General features: G+C 39.2%; 1 protein-coding gene and 1 pseudogene across 1 annotated transcript; both read right to left on the bottom strand.

Moving 5' to 3' along the window:
• Positions 1 to 1,884: 1,884 nt before the first annotated feature.
• Positions 1,885 to 5,315, bottom strand: LOC149098727 (uncharacterized; annotated as a pseudogene).
• A 2,992-nt stretch (positions 5,316 to 8,307) lies between these two features.
• On the bottom strand, positions 8,308 to 15,877 carry LOC149098726 (N-acetyl-beta-glucosaminyl-glycoprotein 4-beta-N-acetylgalactosaminyltransferase 1-like). Its single transcript, XM_089278430.1, has 4 exons — positions 14,634 to 15,877; positions 13,450 to 13,969; positions 12,156 to 12,300; positions 8,308 to 11,467 (listed from the first exon to the last, which is right to left on the bottom strand). Exons 1-4 carry the CDS (start codon positions 15,728 to 15,730, stop codon positions 11,319 to 11,321), a joined length of 1,911 nt encoding a protein of 636 aa, XP_089134556.1. The 5' UTR covers positions 15,731 to 15,877; the 3' UTR covers positions 8,308 to 11,318.

The raw sequence follows: 15,877 nt of genomic DNA, 5'->3' as shown, positions 1-15,877 counted from the left end.
GCTCCTTTCGAAAGGTAATCAAAATGTGCATCGTACTTACTTTGAAGAATTTCAAGCTGCTCAATATTTTCTGCTGACGGATCAGTAGAGCACTTTTCCTGGTACACTTTAAGAAGTGTATTTCTAGCAATTTGTCTTTTCTTAGCCGTGCTTTCTCTTTACTATATTTTATAGAAACTTGTCGGATTCTATATTTTATAAGATCCCAGAGCACTCTTTTGTCATTGACCTCTTTAAATTCCTCAATCCAAACGGGTACACTTTCACTAATAAGTTTTACATACTCGTCATCCTTAGTCAAACTAGAGTTGAATTTCCAATGAGATGGTCCATGCTTTTGTTCTTCTATGCCATTAAAAATTAATGTAATTGCTAAATGATCTGACTTTATAGAAGGTATAATTTTAACTTCTTCGACTTCGTCTTGGCAGGTGTCGCTAGTCAGCCAAAAATCTAGTCTTCTTTGGATCAAAGGTTTGGTTTGCTTCCAAGTAAACAGCCTCTCTTTCGGATTTCTTACTCTCTAAAAAGAGAGCTAGCCCAGTTGCAGCAGAATTGTTTGTTACACAACTTAAAGTCTAAAATCCCTGACAAAACCACCTTGTATTACTAACCTCCTACTTTACGTTTTAGGCAGAGTAGTCCATCAAAGATGTGCCAGAGAGAATTAGGTCCCCTAACACTGTAAACACACCTTGTGATGGTATTGAACCACCTTACAGCAGACCCTGCTGGGTCAGTTCAAAAAAAACATTACCTTACGTGCTGACACTGAACAGAGATATTTCTTTTTCGCAAATGACCCAGCATGATACTGATACCAGAATTGGGAAACCCATGTCAGTCAGTTTTATTTCTCGAATCATCAGTTCGTTTAAATCTTATAATAACATCGACTGGAGAGTGACTGAATGTTTCTAACTCTATGCCAAAGAGTAGCTCTGGAAACTAATCTTGATATCTAGGACCAAGTAAATCTTATTCTTTTTCTTAAAAAACTTCCCTTGATAGGTTTTGATATTTCATAGGCTGGCCGACCCACTCTTCCATTAGAAGCTGATAGTCCAGATAGCCCATACAGTTGGCAAAGCCTTATGGGGCGTACTGAGGTGTATGAATCTGCTCTTACTGCAAACATTTCCCATCTATTTAGTAAATATTGAATTTGTCTCACCAGCAATTCAAGTGGCAGAATTTGCTTGGCCATCTCTATCCAATGAATAACTAAACGGCGAACAGAATCCTCAGCAACTTCACGACGAACGATCAAGTTCTCTGCCATGTTAGGATCAGCGTGAGGATAAAATCTTGAACAGTCATTCAAAACACACATAACTGTTTCTAAAAGTTCAGTCACTGGAGAGCTGTAGTAACAAACATTAAATAGTAGATAGATCAAGACAAGGCATTTTACTACTGCCACCATATTGACGATTTCTAGTTAAAGTACTCTTCATTGCCATCATACACGAACAGCCATTCTCCCAAAAGGCACATTTCGTGCTGGCACATACAACGTAATTTACGAGACCCGCATATACGCGCATTTTAGCTCGCGTATATATGGGTCCTTGTAGGACGCGCATATTTGGGCATTTATTTCGCATATCCCCGCGCTTGAGTTTACGCAAATATGTGGCCATTTAAAAATGCGTATATACGCGATCTAAATGGTCGTATATATGGGCTTAAAGCCCATACGTAACGTATGTAAACAAGTATACGCGGCAGAAAAACCCGCGTATACCCTGTTGTAATTTTGAAACGAATGGCCAACCATATTTATGAGAAGTCATCCGGCTTCACCTTAATGAGAAGGCTTCGAAAACGTTTCCCCAAGTTTGTCCGCCATGGGATTGACGTATTTGGCTACGCTTTCAAAGCTTAATGAAATCCAATGGCAGTCCCATCTGGGTCTGTCTAACGGTCACTGGAAGTGTAACAGCCACATCCTCCCATACGCACCTTTGTCAAGAAGAAAAACTCAGTTGGTATAGTGAGCTCTGTGGGAGGCAGTACAGCGGTATTTCGCCAGTTTACTGCCATTCCATCTCGCTTGTAGATCAAATTGTCAGCAAGGAAGTCGCTTGGGGGCAGCTCGGAATGGTCATGCAGGAAAGCAAACGGGTTATCTTTCGAACCACCACAGTTTGTATAGCGAAGAGTTTTTCATTGGACTAAAACCCAAGAACCTTTAAATTTAAGCCAGCTACATCGGAAAGATTTTGAAAGTCATTACAAGACTAAATAAAGAGTTCTACAATAAATAATGCATCGTAAATGATTTATGTAATGCGACGAACAGTAGTTTTGCTACCTGGCAACAAGTAGTCTCCCAAGTGACTATTGACTGGTGACGTATATCCGTCATAATTGTTGACACGAGCTCCAAGTAGATGTTGTTTGTATTCCGGCAGCTGCTGTTCAAGCGTGTAAGGTTGAGTTCCATCTTTCTTTTGAATCCTCGTCGGTACCTGCGATTAGTAAACAGTTCGGAGATCATCTACTGACTTTCAATACTCCGGATGGCTGTTCTAGGGACAAAAGTGAAGCCACCTCCAGCAATCGCCATTTTACAGTAGATAGTGATAGCTTTACAACTGGGAACAGGTTGAATGGAGTACGTGAAGCTCAGAGAATCGGGAAAGTCTGTCTGTATATCCAGGCATGACTTGAGGTAATTTTGCTCCTGAAAGAGAAGAGAAACGATAATCAAAGGACGATCATCGGTGGAAAACAGGAAAAAAAAAAAAAACGATTTAGGACTAGGAAGAGCTCGTGCAGACTGATTCTTAACTAGTCTCCCTTGGGGTGGTGTTTTTACCCTTTCACAGGTATTGGTAAGTAAGTAGACGTGATGTAGTTTGTTTTCAGAGTAGCCTCGGAAGGATATTTTGATTTTTCTTGCCTCGTTAACCTTCCGATACGTTTACATTACAATCAGTACTTATTCACCTGTTTAAAGCGTGTTTCCCACTGCACGAAAACATGCATTGTTTTTGTAATCAATTGGGTTCCTGTTGAGTTTGGTTTCTTCTTCGTAGCACTCAGGTGCACTGAAGAAATGATGATAAAGATACACTCTGATTTCCGTTTTTTGGCTCCATCTCCACCGATCTCTCGTGTCCGGTCTACTAGCGCGGGTTCCTTTCCTGAACAGCGGCTGGTAATCGAGCCTATTCTGTTTAAAGTGGTATATTTTAGGGGTTGAATAAAGCTCGAGACACGCCCAGATTGTTCTTCTTTAGGGGTTTAATTCACATTTTTCCGACGAGCATCCTACCACCTGTCCAAAGTTTCGGCAGATCACGAAAGGTGCATAACGAACATGGAATCTGCCCGCGTTTCCTGTACAAAAATGAGCTCGAGAAGGATGGAGAGAAACACGACCTAGACGTAATAAAGTTCATCGCTAGATGACCGTTCGTGTTCCCTCAGCGTCGTGTACCTTAGGAAATGAGAGCGGGACGGCTGAGGGAGGTTTTTCGCAGTAAATCGGGGGAAAAAAAATAACGACACGAAAGGTAAGAAATTCGAAAATGGTTTGTTGCACTGAATTTTCAATAATTTACAGAATCAAAATACCCGCTGACCCTAGCAACGTTTTAATATTTGCCGCAAGGCCTAAATCGCTATTTTTAAGTAATTTTAAGCCCTTTTTTAAAGTACAAAGATCATTTTAACCTGATAATAAAAAGATCGCACGGAAAAACATAAACTTAAGATTATTACGTACGCAATGTCAACTGCGAAGAAGAAAGGCCGACTTACTGGTTACGTCTTCTTCCAAATAAATAATTATCTGTTTACAAGTTTCATAAAAGAAATTAATTCGAAAACGTGTTGAAAAGTATTCTTTGAAATATGCCGAAAATAAAACAACTATTTGTACAGTGACAATGTTTGTACAAAAGTGCGCAAAGTTATTTATCACCAAAATTAATTGTTATGACTTTTAAATATGTTTTGTCGAGAAAAAAAGGAAAAACAATTCAAAACTGAAAGGTAGGCAATTTTATGAAAGGTAGCGTAACTTGTTTTTAAGTTAGGTCATAAACGGCCCCTATTAGTAATGTGCAATTAACTGCATATAAAAACGTATGTGCCCATTGGGTTTGTTGACAAAGAACAATTTGACAGAGCAAACATGGCAAAACATGCGCTCAGTTATGTAATTATACAAGGAAATATTCAGCTTTAATTAGCATTAAATTTCAGCTAAGCTAAATGTCTGAAACCGTAGTACATCACAGTCGCAAACCCAGGATACTATTTGTGTAATCACATTCAAACTAATTTTTACTCCGCCTCAATCTTAGTGTTTTAATTTGTATTTTTATGGTTTAACACTCCTTATCGTTTTATCTCCTCAATTTATATTTCTGTTGTAATTAATCTTGAGGGTGGCAACATCGATCAGATTCATTGAAAAAGCCCACAGGGCTTGAAACAATTTAATGTTTGTATAAAGATATCGTATTAAATTAATTTAAGAAATATAGCTTGTATGTATAAAATTAAATGTTCTATTGTACCCTTTCCTCGGGGTCTCGCGCTGCTGAATTAGATGAGGAATACGTTTCCACATAGTTTTTGGCCACATCTAGAGGGTGGTCTTTAGTGGTTTCCCTTCTATTTTATCAGTTAATTTCTGATTTCGTATATTTTTGTAATTCGGCTATTAAGGCATGGCCCGCCTAGATTAGCCTTTGCTAGTTGCAGGCATGCCCTTTTTTTGTAAAATATAATTTGAAAATAATAAAGTGTGTATAAAGTGTATAGAGTGGTTTTTCGTACCTGGTGCAGCACACGTTCTAATTCCTAGAACCAATAGTTGTAATTTGCAAGGTACAGATTATGTTGTACCAACGACTACATCTATTTCAGGTGACTGACTTACGCATCCTCAATAAGCTATTCACATTGAATATCTCGTGTTAGTGTAGTCAGAATCTTTAACCTGATTGAAAAGACGCCTATTTCAGCCAAAATTTGTTCAACTTCGGAGAGTTCCTGTGAAGCGCAAACTGAATTACCCAAGCCAGTTCTTACAACTGCTTTAGCTCAATACCTCATGGTATGATTCTCAGGGTTAACCAATGTTTAGCACGTGCCTAAAATTTTAATCGCAATTTTTTGGTTAAATATGAATTTCGGTTTGGTAGAGAAAGAGGCAGCTCTAAAATATCATTGTTTACTTTCCAAATTAACGCCAAGTTGAAACTTTATCCCCCACCTGGAAGAAAAAACACTTTTTAAATTACCGCATCGGGAAATATTTTAGCCCGCTTTCTTGCCATCTCATCCATCTGCATTCCAGCGAAGATTTGAGAACGGCTTATTTCGTCTTAAATTTGCCGGGGCTGTTTTGAAGTCGCGGACAGGATTGTAGATTATGTCGATTTTCTCCAAATTGAAGCAGCTTTTCTGAAAACAAACTCTACATCACATCTACTTATTTACCAATACCTATCAATGGGCAAAATATAAGGGGAAAAAAGTTTCGGCTCTGCTCGGTAAATTTCGATGTTGCTCGATTTTTATTGGCATTGGTTCTTATTAAGTATCATTTTATTCTACGACGTGGCGAATATACAGGTACGATATATTCCAAACACTGCAGAATACACACACAGTACCTGATTTCGTTTTGTTCTTTCATGGTAGTCAGAAGCTGTTAATGTCGCCTTCTCAACAGAGATTAACTTAGCAGTTGCACCGATGAATAAGGAGGTTAGGCAAAAACACCAAATCGATGACACCAGTATGATTTTCAAATAATGTCTCGTTCTGTCGCTGCACCCACCGAAATGTTGGACGTAACTAACACATACGCAGCCAAAAGGAACTATTAAGCGCAGTTGACTTGTGGGATTGACGTCACTGTTGAAATGTTGTTACCTAGCGACAAGTAGTATCCCAAATGACAGTTGACTTAATGACGTATATCCGTCATAAAAGACTAATTTCGATATATTAAAATTCAGCCTTAAACAATAGACTTCAGTGCGAGGCTCTTAGGAATAACAACACAGTGTGGGGTTTATTCCCCAGAGTATCGTGCTGAGGTCTATTGTGTTAGGCTGAATTTTAATATATCGAAATTGGTCTATTGTTGACACGAGCGCCAAGTTGGTTGGCTGCCATATTTTTCTTTGAGTCCTCATCAGTATCTGGGTGCGATTACTAAACAGCTCGGAGATCAATACCCCGGATGTCTGTTCTAGGGACAAAAGTGAAGCCACCTCCGGCAATTGCCATTTTACAGTAGACAGTGATAACTTTAAAACCAGCGAAGAGGATGACTGATGTATGAGTTGCAATACTCCTGAAATATAACTATGAAACCTATGAATTTAACTATGAAACCTTCGCCGGAGACAGAACACGAACGTCTAATGTAACAGGCTCCACAGCTGTCAAACCGAGTTAGTGAGCGAGTTTGCAATTTCTCCCTATGTATCGCTTCTCCGGAAATTTACAGTATCGGAATTTCTGGAAAAAGGAAACCTCGCGAGGTATACCCAAATTTCCGGAAATTTCCTAACGGGGATTTCCGCTTCATTTAATTTAATTTTCCCCTGCAATTCCCGGAATTTTCGGTTGAATGGTTCGTCTTTCAAAAATTCAACAGCTTGGAGATTTTCTAGAAACTTTCCCTGGTAATTTCCATACCATTTGTCACCGTTTCGGAATTTGTTGTCGAATAAAATGTGTCCCAGGGGTGGCTTTAGGTCTTAAATTAATTATTAACAGCCACTTAACTGACAACCGACAAATGGCCGAGAATTTAACTGACAAATGAACAAACGTTTAACTGATAACTATCCTTTGTACCCCGCCTTCCACCTCCTCTGTTTAGAGATTTGATCTTAGTTAGCATAGGTTTTGATGGTTTTATTTTACAGTGTTTGACCACATTTCCAAACGCTTCGTTAAAGACACTCTACCGCTCGTTATATTTTCAACTTTTCTCTCGGTGGTAAGACATGTGGTCAAACACGGTCTCATGTTTGTCGACTACATTTCTACCAATTGTCACGGAGAAATTTGGATTTTAGTCAGAACAACTCAGTGCTTGAATTTGCTTTGCAAAAGGTGATGTAATTTTACGATTTGAACACCATTTCTGGGGCTTAGAAGTTCTTCATTTAAGACTGCTTTTCAGTCCTCATGTAGGGAACACGAAGGTAAGATATGCGATGGAGAACATGACGTGTTGTAACGCAGTCGCATTTTTAGCGAGCGAACGGCGGTTTTGATTGGAAGTCAGGGCCATCTTGTATTCTGGATAAAGACCATTTGACATTTCTACGACAACTGTGAGCTTAAATTGACAGTAAACTACAAAAGAACCACAAATATCGACATCGAGAATGCTTTCTGCCATCTTAGAGTACATCATCGTCGGATTAGTGCAAGATTAGCTATTCTCATTAAAAACAAATTTCTTGAATAGAATGCTGGGTTATCGTTTACTAACAGCGTTTAGTGTGGCCACAATCCTTGCTTAGTCTTAACTTTTTACACAACTGTTTTTATAAAACAGCCTTAACAGACCGTTTCAAAGTGCGCGAGCAGGCAAGAGCTCTCGCCTCCCATGATACGAACACATCTCAAATGAAGTTGTTCAGCTACATTAGTACTGAGTCTTAAGGACGTTCGCGCGAAAATTATCCAGTCGATAGATTTTTTTGAAATTTTTACTGTAGTCAGATAATGAGTTACTTGCGTCAGATATGCAAAAAAAAATTGGGGGTCATCGACTTCGTTTCAGAGATAAAGCGTGTGGAAAACTACCCTGATTTTGAAAAATTGGCGCACGTAATTCAGCATGGTCTACAGGGGTTTAGGTTTAAAAATATCGAAGGTGAGTCAACGAAGGCAAACGATCTTAGTCATATTTTGTAGAAGTGGGTTTGTTGTGTAAATAATTCCAAATGTTGCTAACGTTTTCACAAAACTTAACCCTTCACGAGGCATTTGAAACCGTCAAACAGATAAACAAAGAGCTAAAAAGAACAGAGTTCGATGGTGCATTTTGAAAAAAATTCAAACTTCTAGTCGATAGATTTTCTTGAAGTTTTCGCTAAACGTAGATAATCGGTAGAAAAAATGATTCATCAAAAGAAAAAGAGGGGTCACCGAACGTCCAAGATCGCTAAATCACGGAAAAGCTATAGCAATGGCCATCTGCCCTATCATTGTTCATTTTATCACTTCGCGCGCGCGCTCATGCATGACGTGGCGTGTAAATTTGCGTGCGCAGTAAGGATGCGCAGAAACAATTAGCGCGAACGTCCTTAATTGGATGATGTTATATTTTTTAATTTGCTACGTTACTTTAAGATACATTGCGTATAGGCACTACTTACTAACATCACGCTACTAACGTTACATTCGCTATAGTACATAACAAGAAAGTTACTGACGGTACACCTCGGTTATTACTTACGATGTGTGTTACTAACACTACTCATTCTAAATTCCTTAATCCCAGTTCGATGTGGAAACAATGGACAAAGAGCCGCACTGTGGGATGTGCCACTGTAAATTCCTATTTATTATTCATTTTATTATTTATTATTTATAACTCATTGGAAACTACTCATCGCTAAGCCCTAAAGCGCTTTCCATTTTTCTCCATCCTTTCCTACGGGGACAAACGGTACGGACATTTCCTGGGAAAATTTGCAGAAAATCCGGAAATTGTTGAATTTCCGAAAAGCGAATTATTCAACCAAAAATTCTGGAAACTCCGGGAGGAAAGTCAAATGGAACGGTAATTTCCGTTCAAAAAAATTCCGAAAATTTCGACATACCTCGCAAGGTTGTCCTCTTTTCCGGAAATTTCGGAGCATATAGTTCTATTTGCCACTTAAAATTTCCTGAAATTCAAACAGGAATTTTTCATTGAATCAAGGCGCCCTTACTTTGTAAACGAAACCCCTATCACAATGCAGTCTAGTACGTGTGGGATGAACATAATTATGCAGAATAAAACCAAGCATGAAAAATAGCGGGGTGAAAAAAGAGAAACGACAGAAAGCAAAGAAGCGTTTACATAAAGCGAAAACTTCACGTGTATCCATTGTAACACGCTTTTAAGACCTAAAAGTTTGACCATACTTCGTAATTTTCGACGATGGTTTCCTGGACGAAGATATCAAACTAGAACGACAATCTTCTGCGAACAGCCATGTTTGCATTTCACAGATCACCTAATAAGGGCTGTAATGAACTACTTTAAGTCTGACGTCATCCAAAGGCTAATCAAAATCAACTACAATTAACAGCATTGGTGTGACCACAGAGACAACTGCAACCACTAACTATACTGTTAACTCTGAAGTCACTTATTAACCGAACAATCCATAGGGAGCTTAAACAAACCACGACGAAGGCAACGAGAACGACAGCAAACGAAAGATTTAATGAGGAAAACAATAGCTGTGCATTATAAATCTTTGTACATCTCTTTACCGTCCTCTGCAAAACAAGAACGTAAAATGACCAAGTTCTGCTTCGTCTGAGGAACGCGAACGACGACGGCTAATTTTTCGTATGTCTATTTGGAACTGGACGCTGTACGTGCCATTACATACTTAGCCTGAGCACGTCTTTAGAATCATTGGCGTTCTGAACAGATCTAGATAGTCGCGAATCTCGCTGGTAAAATATAAATTCATTTTCTACTAGGCTTCGTCCTCGAGGTCGCCGTCGTCCTTGCTTGAGCTCCGTAATAGTTTACGTTGTTCATGTCACCAGCTGCAGCCAATAAAACATTACGCTATTTAACATTATTTTTAGTTCATTACCAAGAGATCAAAATGTGCTCGTTTCTGTTACCTCTTTACTTACAATGCACTACGTATTACATAAAAAAATTTTATACTGCAATGTTGTCCCTCCTGACTTAAGTACTATTCACAACAAGTTACATTATACATAGTTGGCGGAATTTCCTATAAAATAGCTCACAACACTTATAATGAAAATTTTCGGTGCTAACTTATCAAATTTATTTGTTCTGCGCATAATCAAATTTTCCGTTAGAAATTTAATTTTTTGTCTGATTGGAAGTCAGTTATATTTGGTAATATTTGAGCCCTTTTTGAGATTATAGTACCTTAGAAAACATCTTCAAGGTAAGGTGTGCAAATTCTGATGATAATATAGAATACATATAACTTGATGAAATGCGAAATCTCTACAAAAACGCTTCGAGGGAATATAGTCAAATAAAAATGGCTTACGGTTTCCGGTTCAGACTTACAAAAAAACCTTTTAAATATCTATCTATCTTAAATAACTTGGTATTCGTAAACAGAGTGGTTTAGTTTTATTCGGTCAAAAAGTAATTGGTTTTGCATCAACTACGCTACAAGATTGGCTTAAAAAAACTCGCGCCACGTTTTTCATCCAATCAGAAGTGAAACCAAAACAAATCGTAACTCGTTCGCACACGTTTTCCCACGCTTTACATTAGCTACATGTAATTACTTTAAGTTTTGATTGGCTCGATGGATTATCCGCGTCCTTTGTGATTGGGTAGAGTGATTACGGATAAGAATAAATGTTTCAAAATTCATTTTAAAAAAAGTCTAGATCGAAAGCTCATTTATATTTCTTTTTTTTTATTGTTGCTGTTTTATTGACTTATGAATGGAGGTTTATGTCCAAACAGCGGAGAGCGAATATATAATGAACGAATAAATATTCAAGCGAAAAGCGAATAAAGCGAATGTGTCAGAAATTCCTAGCATATATGATTACAGTATTATATTTTACCAGTCTTACCCTGCATCAGATTCAGATTCGAAATTCCGACCACTATTGAAGTAGCTCGGTATTCTTAAACATTAGTGTAGATTTTTTTTACGGTCCTTAAAGTAGATTTTTATTGCTTTCATCTCATTTTTATTGTTGTACTTATTTAAATTTAAGTTATTGTCTTTGAAAAGCCTCTCAGGGGAAAGTCAATCAAGTATGTATGCACGTAAGTACTAAGAGAGAAAATAGGGACGTCCTTTACGTTATTACGGTGAAATATATATAAATAGTCTATGAAGACCACCAGAGCACTTCAGTGATTGACCAATATAAATTTCTTATGTACCACCATTTACCCCGAAATACTCTCTTTAGCCAGGCTGACCTTAAAGATTTTATCATAGTTTCGAGATCGATTATTTTCATCACACCTTTTCATGTTCGTTAAATATCCTACAGAGCAGGCATTTAGGTCAGGTATAGACAGGAACATGTAGATCGCAGAGCAACGCGCTCCAAACACTCCGGCGCCGCTACACCAGGCATTAATTCCACATCTTTTGTTTACTGTGATAATGATGATAGAGGCCTGGGTACTTGATTCGTTCCACTTCCATCTTGGCGTTAAGAACACGGTCCAGTAGATCCCAGTCCTCCCCGCCCCATTTATATTTAAATTTCTCGGTGTCCATTCCTTTAGACAAACAAAGCAAAAATAAATCAGAGTTGTAAAACTGAATGTTACACATACAAGCAAATTCTCTGAGTTTCTAACAGACTTTTGTTAGTCCAGTATTTTGTTAGGCTGTCATAAAAAATTCTGCAGGACAATAGTTAATACCATAGTAACTATGGTAGGACCCACTTCAGATTCCGTGAGCAAATCAAATATCAGGGTTTTTTTTTTTCGAACAACACAACGCAGTGCACCAGGCACTGCCCACATAGAGTGTTTGGCGTTTTTCTGCATGTTTGTTTTCTAATTTCGTCCTCTCTCAAAGCAGGAAGCCAGAAATTTTCGAGATCTTTCGACATTCCTGCAAGCGCACCAACATGCTCCCCTCCCCTTAAACCTGCTTTTATTTTGCAGGGGCTTTGGGCCAGTGATATAATTTCAATGTGCAATTCGTCCGAGGTGGTGTAAGTATCGAACCGTGCCAGGGGGAAAAATCGTTTATTATTCCGCTGTGCAAGGCCCACAAAACAAAGAAAACATACGACAAGCAGACCAGGACGCAGAAAAACCGCGAACAAAGTGTTTGAACGTTTGTCATATCTGCTTAGTTTGCGTTGCGGCGATATTGCAGTTTTGTCCGGCATTTTAAAAGACCATAAGGTTTTTATTCTTCTTTAAATCCGTAAACAAGCTGAATTCCACTTGCCCCCAATCTTTGTCCAGTCAGACTTGTATATACCAAGCAAGCCAAACCCATCATGTTCCCAAAAGCCTCTGTGTTCAGCAGACGAGCTGTCACAATCTAATCGACCAACCACAGGGAAATAGGCAATTCGTCCCTCAACGGTATTCTGAAAGACGAATCAGAATCAGATAACGTTTAATAAGTAGTAGTACAACGATTTCGAGTCAAAGTACATGGGGGAGCTAGAGAAGACTAGCACCAATAACACAATCTGACTGGTGCATTATTAAACGTGCAAACCCATATAGAGGAAACCCCATCACTGTAGTTTGTGCTGGTCCTTAACGAGAGATCTGAATTGATTACTAAAACAAATTCTATACAGTCAGTCAGTACAAGGATAGTTCCAAGCGCCCTACATCATCGTCATCAGCATTTTTATCTACAGGCCTCTTTCAGTTCTACACTTGTCTCCCAGCAGTTATTCGATACACCGTAAAAATATGGTCAGGTATGATTTTGTTTGATTGCAGGCGCCTCCTCCTCCACTATACCATGCGACATCCACGCACATACAAAAACTAGGAATATTTATACACAAGTAGAGTGCTTCTGTACGTGACTTAGAACTAACGGTTCTTAACTGGATGTCAACAACTACCGGTCCCTTACAAACGACTTATTGACGACATAAAGGAAACCGACAACCGGCCCTCTAACAGACCCACTTGATTTTACTAACAATAGACGGACCTCAACAGACCGACGTATTTTGACTGAGAATCGGACGGATCGACCAATCACTGACCAATCACTTTCAACGGACCAGAAATAACACCATCGACTGACAAACACTATTCACTTGACTCTGAAGATGACTTCTACTAAAGTTGTCGAAACGTCAGTCACCAACAACAGTTCTTCTCAGAACTACCCTCACCCAGACGATCACACTATACAAAATACTGATACTCCTACGTTTAAACCATATATTACAAAATATTTCTGCTACACAGAAAACACCGAACCTGCCTTAGCTCAATTTGTTAGTTCAGCTCATCACTCCCTAAAAACTACGAGCAATCCCTAACTAAATCGTCGAACACCGCGCGAAACTTGAGAAAGCGTGACATGGAAGAGGACGTTGAAGAAAACATGACACTATTAAGGCAACGTTTAGTCACCCTCCTCCTGGGTCTCTCTCTTCCTGTACTTTCTCTCTCTCTTAGGTCATGCGTTCCAAATATTCGTTCGCATTGCGCAACAGTCTTACGGAGACCGCTTGTAGCGTGATTACATTTGTTCTTTACGTTACCTTTCTGACGCTGTGCATGATGTCTCCAGGAACATCGATGTGAAGATCAAACAGTAACAGTAGATCATGTTCGCTTGGAACACGCCCGACAGCCTCGTTTAGCGCGAGTGTCTTGTAAAATTTACCCTTCAAACTAACAATGGTGTGTCTGCTGCGGAACAGAGAAGTGTTAAAAGCTTCCGCCATATCAATATCCTGACTTTCAAAGTCGGCAACAACGACGTGGAAGTTCGTATCACCGGTTAATAAGCTGGCAACAGTGAGTTCATTGATAAAATGATAGACCCATCGTCCCTGGTCCTTGACAGGAAGTATGAAGTACACCATGGCTTTGCTGTTCCAGTTGATTCCTTCTGGAAAACACAACTTGTCACTTCCCTTTTTCTGATAGACGTGTTCTGATAAGCGAAATGATTTGTCGGTGAAATTTAAACCAACTTCCATGTCGACAGAGTAACGATCGCCATAAACTGGATCTGACTTTTGCGTAACTCTGTAGATGCTCTTTAAAAAGAAATCTCTGGAAGGGAATGAAACAAATCAATCACTCAATCAAAAAATCATCAAATCAATCAATCAATCAGTCAATCAATCAATCAGTCAATCAATCAATCAGTCAGTCAATCAATCAATTAGTCAATCAAACAAACATCCAATTATTCAATTGATCAATCAATCAATCAAACAATCATCCAATCATTCAATCAATCAATCAATCAATCAATCAATCAAACAATCATCCAATCAATCAATCAAACAATCATCCAATACAAAATCATTCAATCAATCAATCAATCAATCAAACAAACAATCAATCAATTAATCAATCAAACAAACAATCAATCAATTAATCAATCAAACAATCATCCACTCGAAAAATCATTCAATCCATGCATCCATCAATCAATCAATCAGTCAGTCAAGCAAGTTAATTGAAGCCTTTGGTTCAAAGCTCTCGGCGTTCATCACGGTTTCTGTAGCTTGAAGCGGCTAGAAGTATTCCTAGTCTATCGCAGCTTACCCCCAGCATTCCGTAAGGTTGCTCTCACAATTTCCACTGAGGTACCCATTTATATTCCTGGGCGCAGAAGGGAAGCACTGTGAGAGGAACGGTGTTTTACAAAAGTCCCCGGAAATGGTCGCTAACAGGCCGAATCATTTACACTGCATGTATGAGTACTTACTTTGCAGTTTTCTCGCAAAGGGAAGCTATCATTTTGTCCACCACCGATTGCACTATTTCTCCATCAGCGACTCTGTTACTCCAGGACCACACTCTTCCTTTGCTTCCCATAAAAGTATCATCTTGTGGAAACACGTTGGATAGATAAACTAGGGAAGGCCCATTGTATTTGTCTATTTTGTCTTTGAGAATAAAGCTAGACTTGAAAATGCATTGTGGAAGATAATTTCCTTCGCCTATCAAAGGAAGAGTGAAAAAGCTGGAATGTTTTTTCCACGCTTTCTGTGAGATTGCAAGACGCTTAGCAAGTAGTTGGTTCATGGCATCCTGTTTTGAGGGAACGGAAATATTTTGAGGGAACACGAGGTATTCAGAGCTGATCAGTTTAAATTCTGTGACACCAGGATTTGACCAAAAAACTTGCACAAATCCGTCGCCTTCGCCTTGTTTATGAATGACCTCAATGTAGTATCGACCTCCGTCGCGAAGCTTTATATCCTTCGAAATTTGATCAGGGTATTTATTTATCTCGTTCTTTGTCGTCCAGCCTGTTGCGCCCTCGACAAACACACTGGCAATTAGCTGTTTCTCTTCAGGATTTTCGCTTGGGCTTAGCCACAACTCTGATGAATCATCGGAGGCTATCGCAAAGCGATATGATCCAGTCCTCGCTGGGTTTAGGAAACCAGATATCGTTTGACCGTATTCCGTTTGGCTGTCTTCGATTTGAAACTCGGAAAACTCGCGAATGAACTTTTTTTCGCTAGGATAACTAGGATAAAATGGCGAGCTTCGTAGCACTTTCACATCGCCGCCACACAAATCGCGCCAGATGGAAACTGTCAGTCGACCGTTTCTTCCGTCTTCAGATGCGGAGTTTTGTTCCTCGTCGGTGAAATGTTCTCCAGATTCACTAGTGAAGAAGACACTGTTCTCTTTTAATAAAATAGAAGCAAAATAGAAGATTGAACAACAAGAGAGTATTATTATCAGAAGCTTGAACAATCTTCGGAGTCTTCGTGATCGTACAGACAACCAAAAAGCGCCTTGGGGAAAATTAAATCGATAAATAGGCGAGAAGATCAGTCTTGCCACCATCTTGTATTTCAAACGGAGTGAAGAAGGTCGGTGGAATCCCGCTTTACCTTTACTGACACTTGTGGATACCCCTTTGCAATTCGATATGTGCGGACAGATTGGCTGTGCAGACGAAAAGCTCTTACAGTAGTCGGACCCAAGTAAAGT

This window comes from Orbicella faveolata, unplaced genomic scaffold, assembly GCF_042242905.1.
Source record: "Orbicella faveolata isolate gen_17 unplaced genomic scaffold, um_ofav_v1 contig_46, whole genome shotgun sequence".
NCBI classification, from domain to species: Eukaryota; Metazoa; Cnidaria; class Anthozoa; order Scleractinia; family Merulinidae; genus Orbicella; species Orbicella faveolata.
Note: the sequence above shows the minus strand (reverse complement) of the source record. Positions and strands in the feature narration are given on the sequence as shown.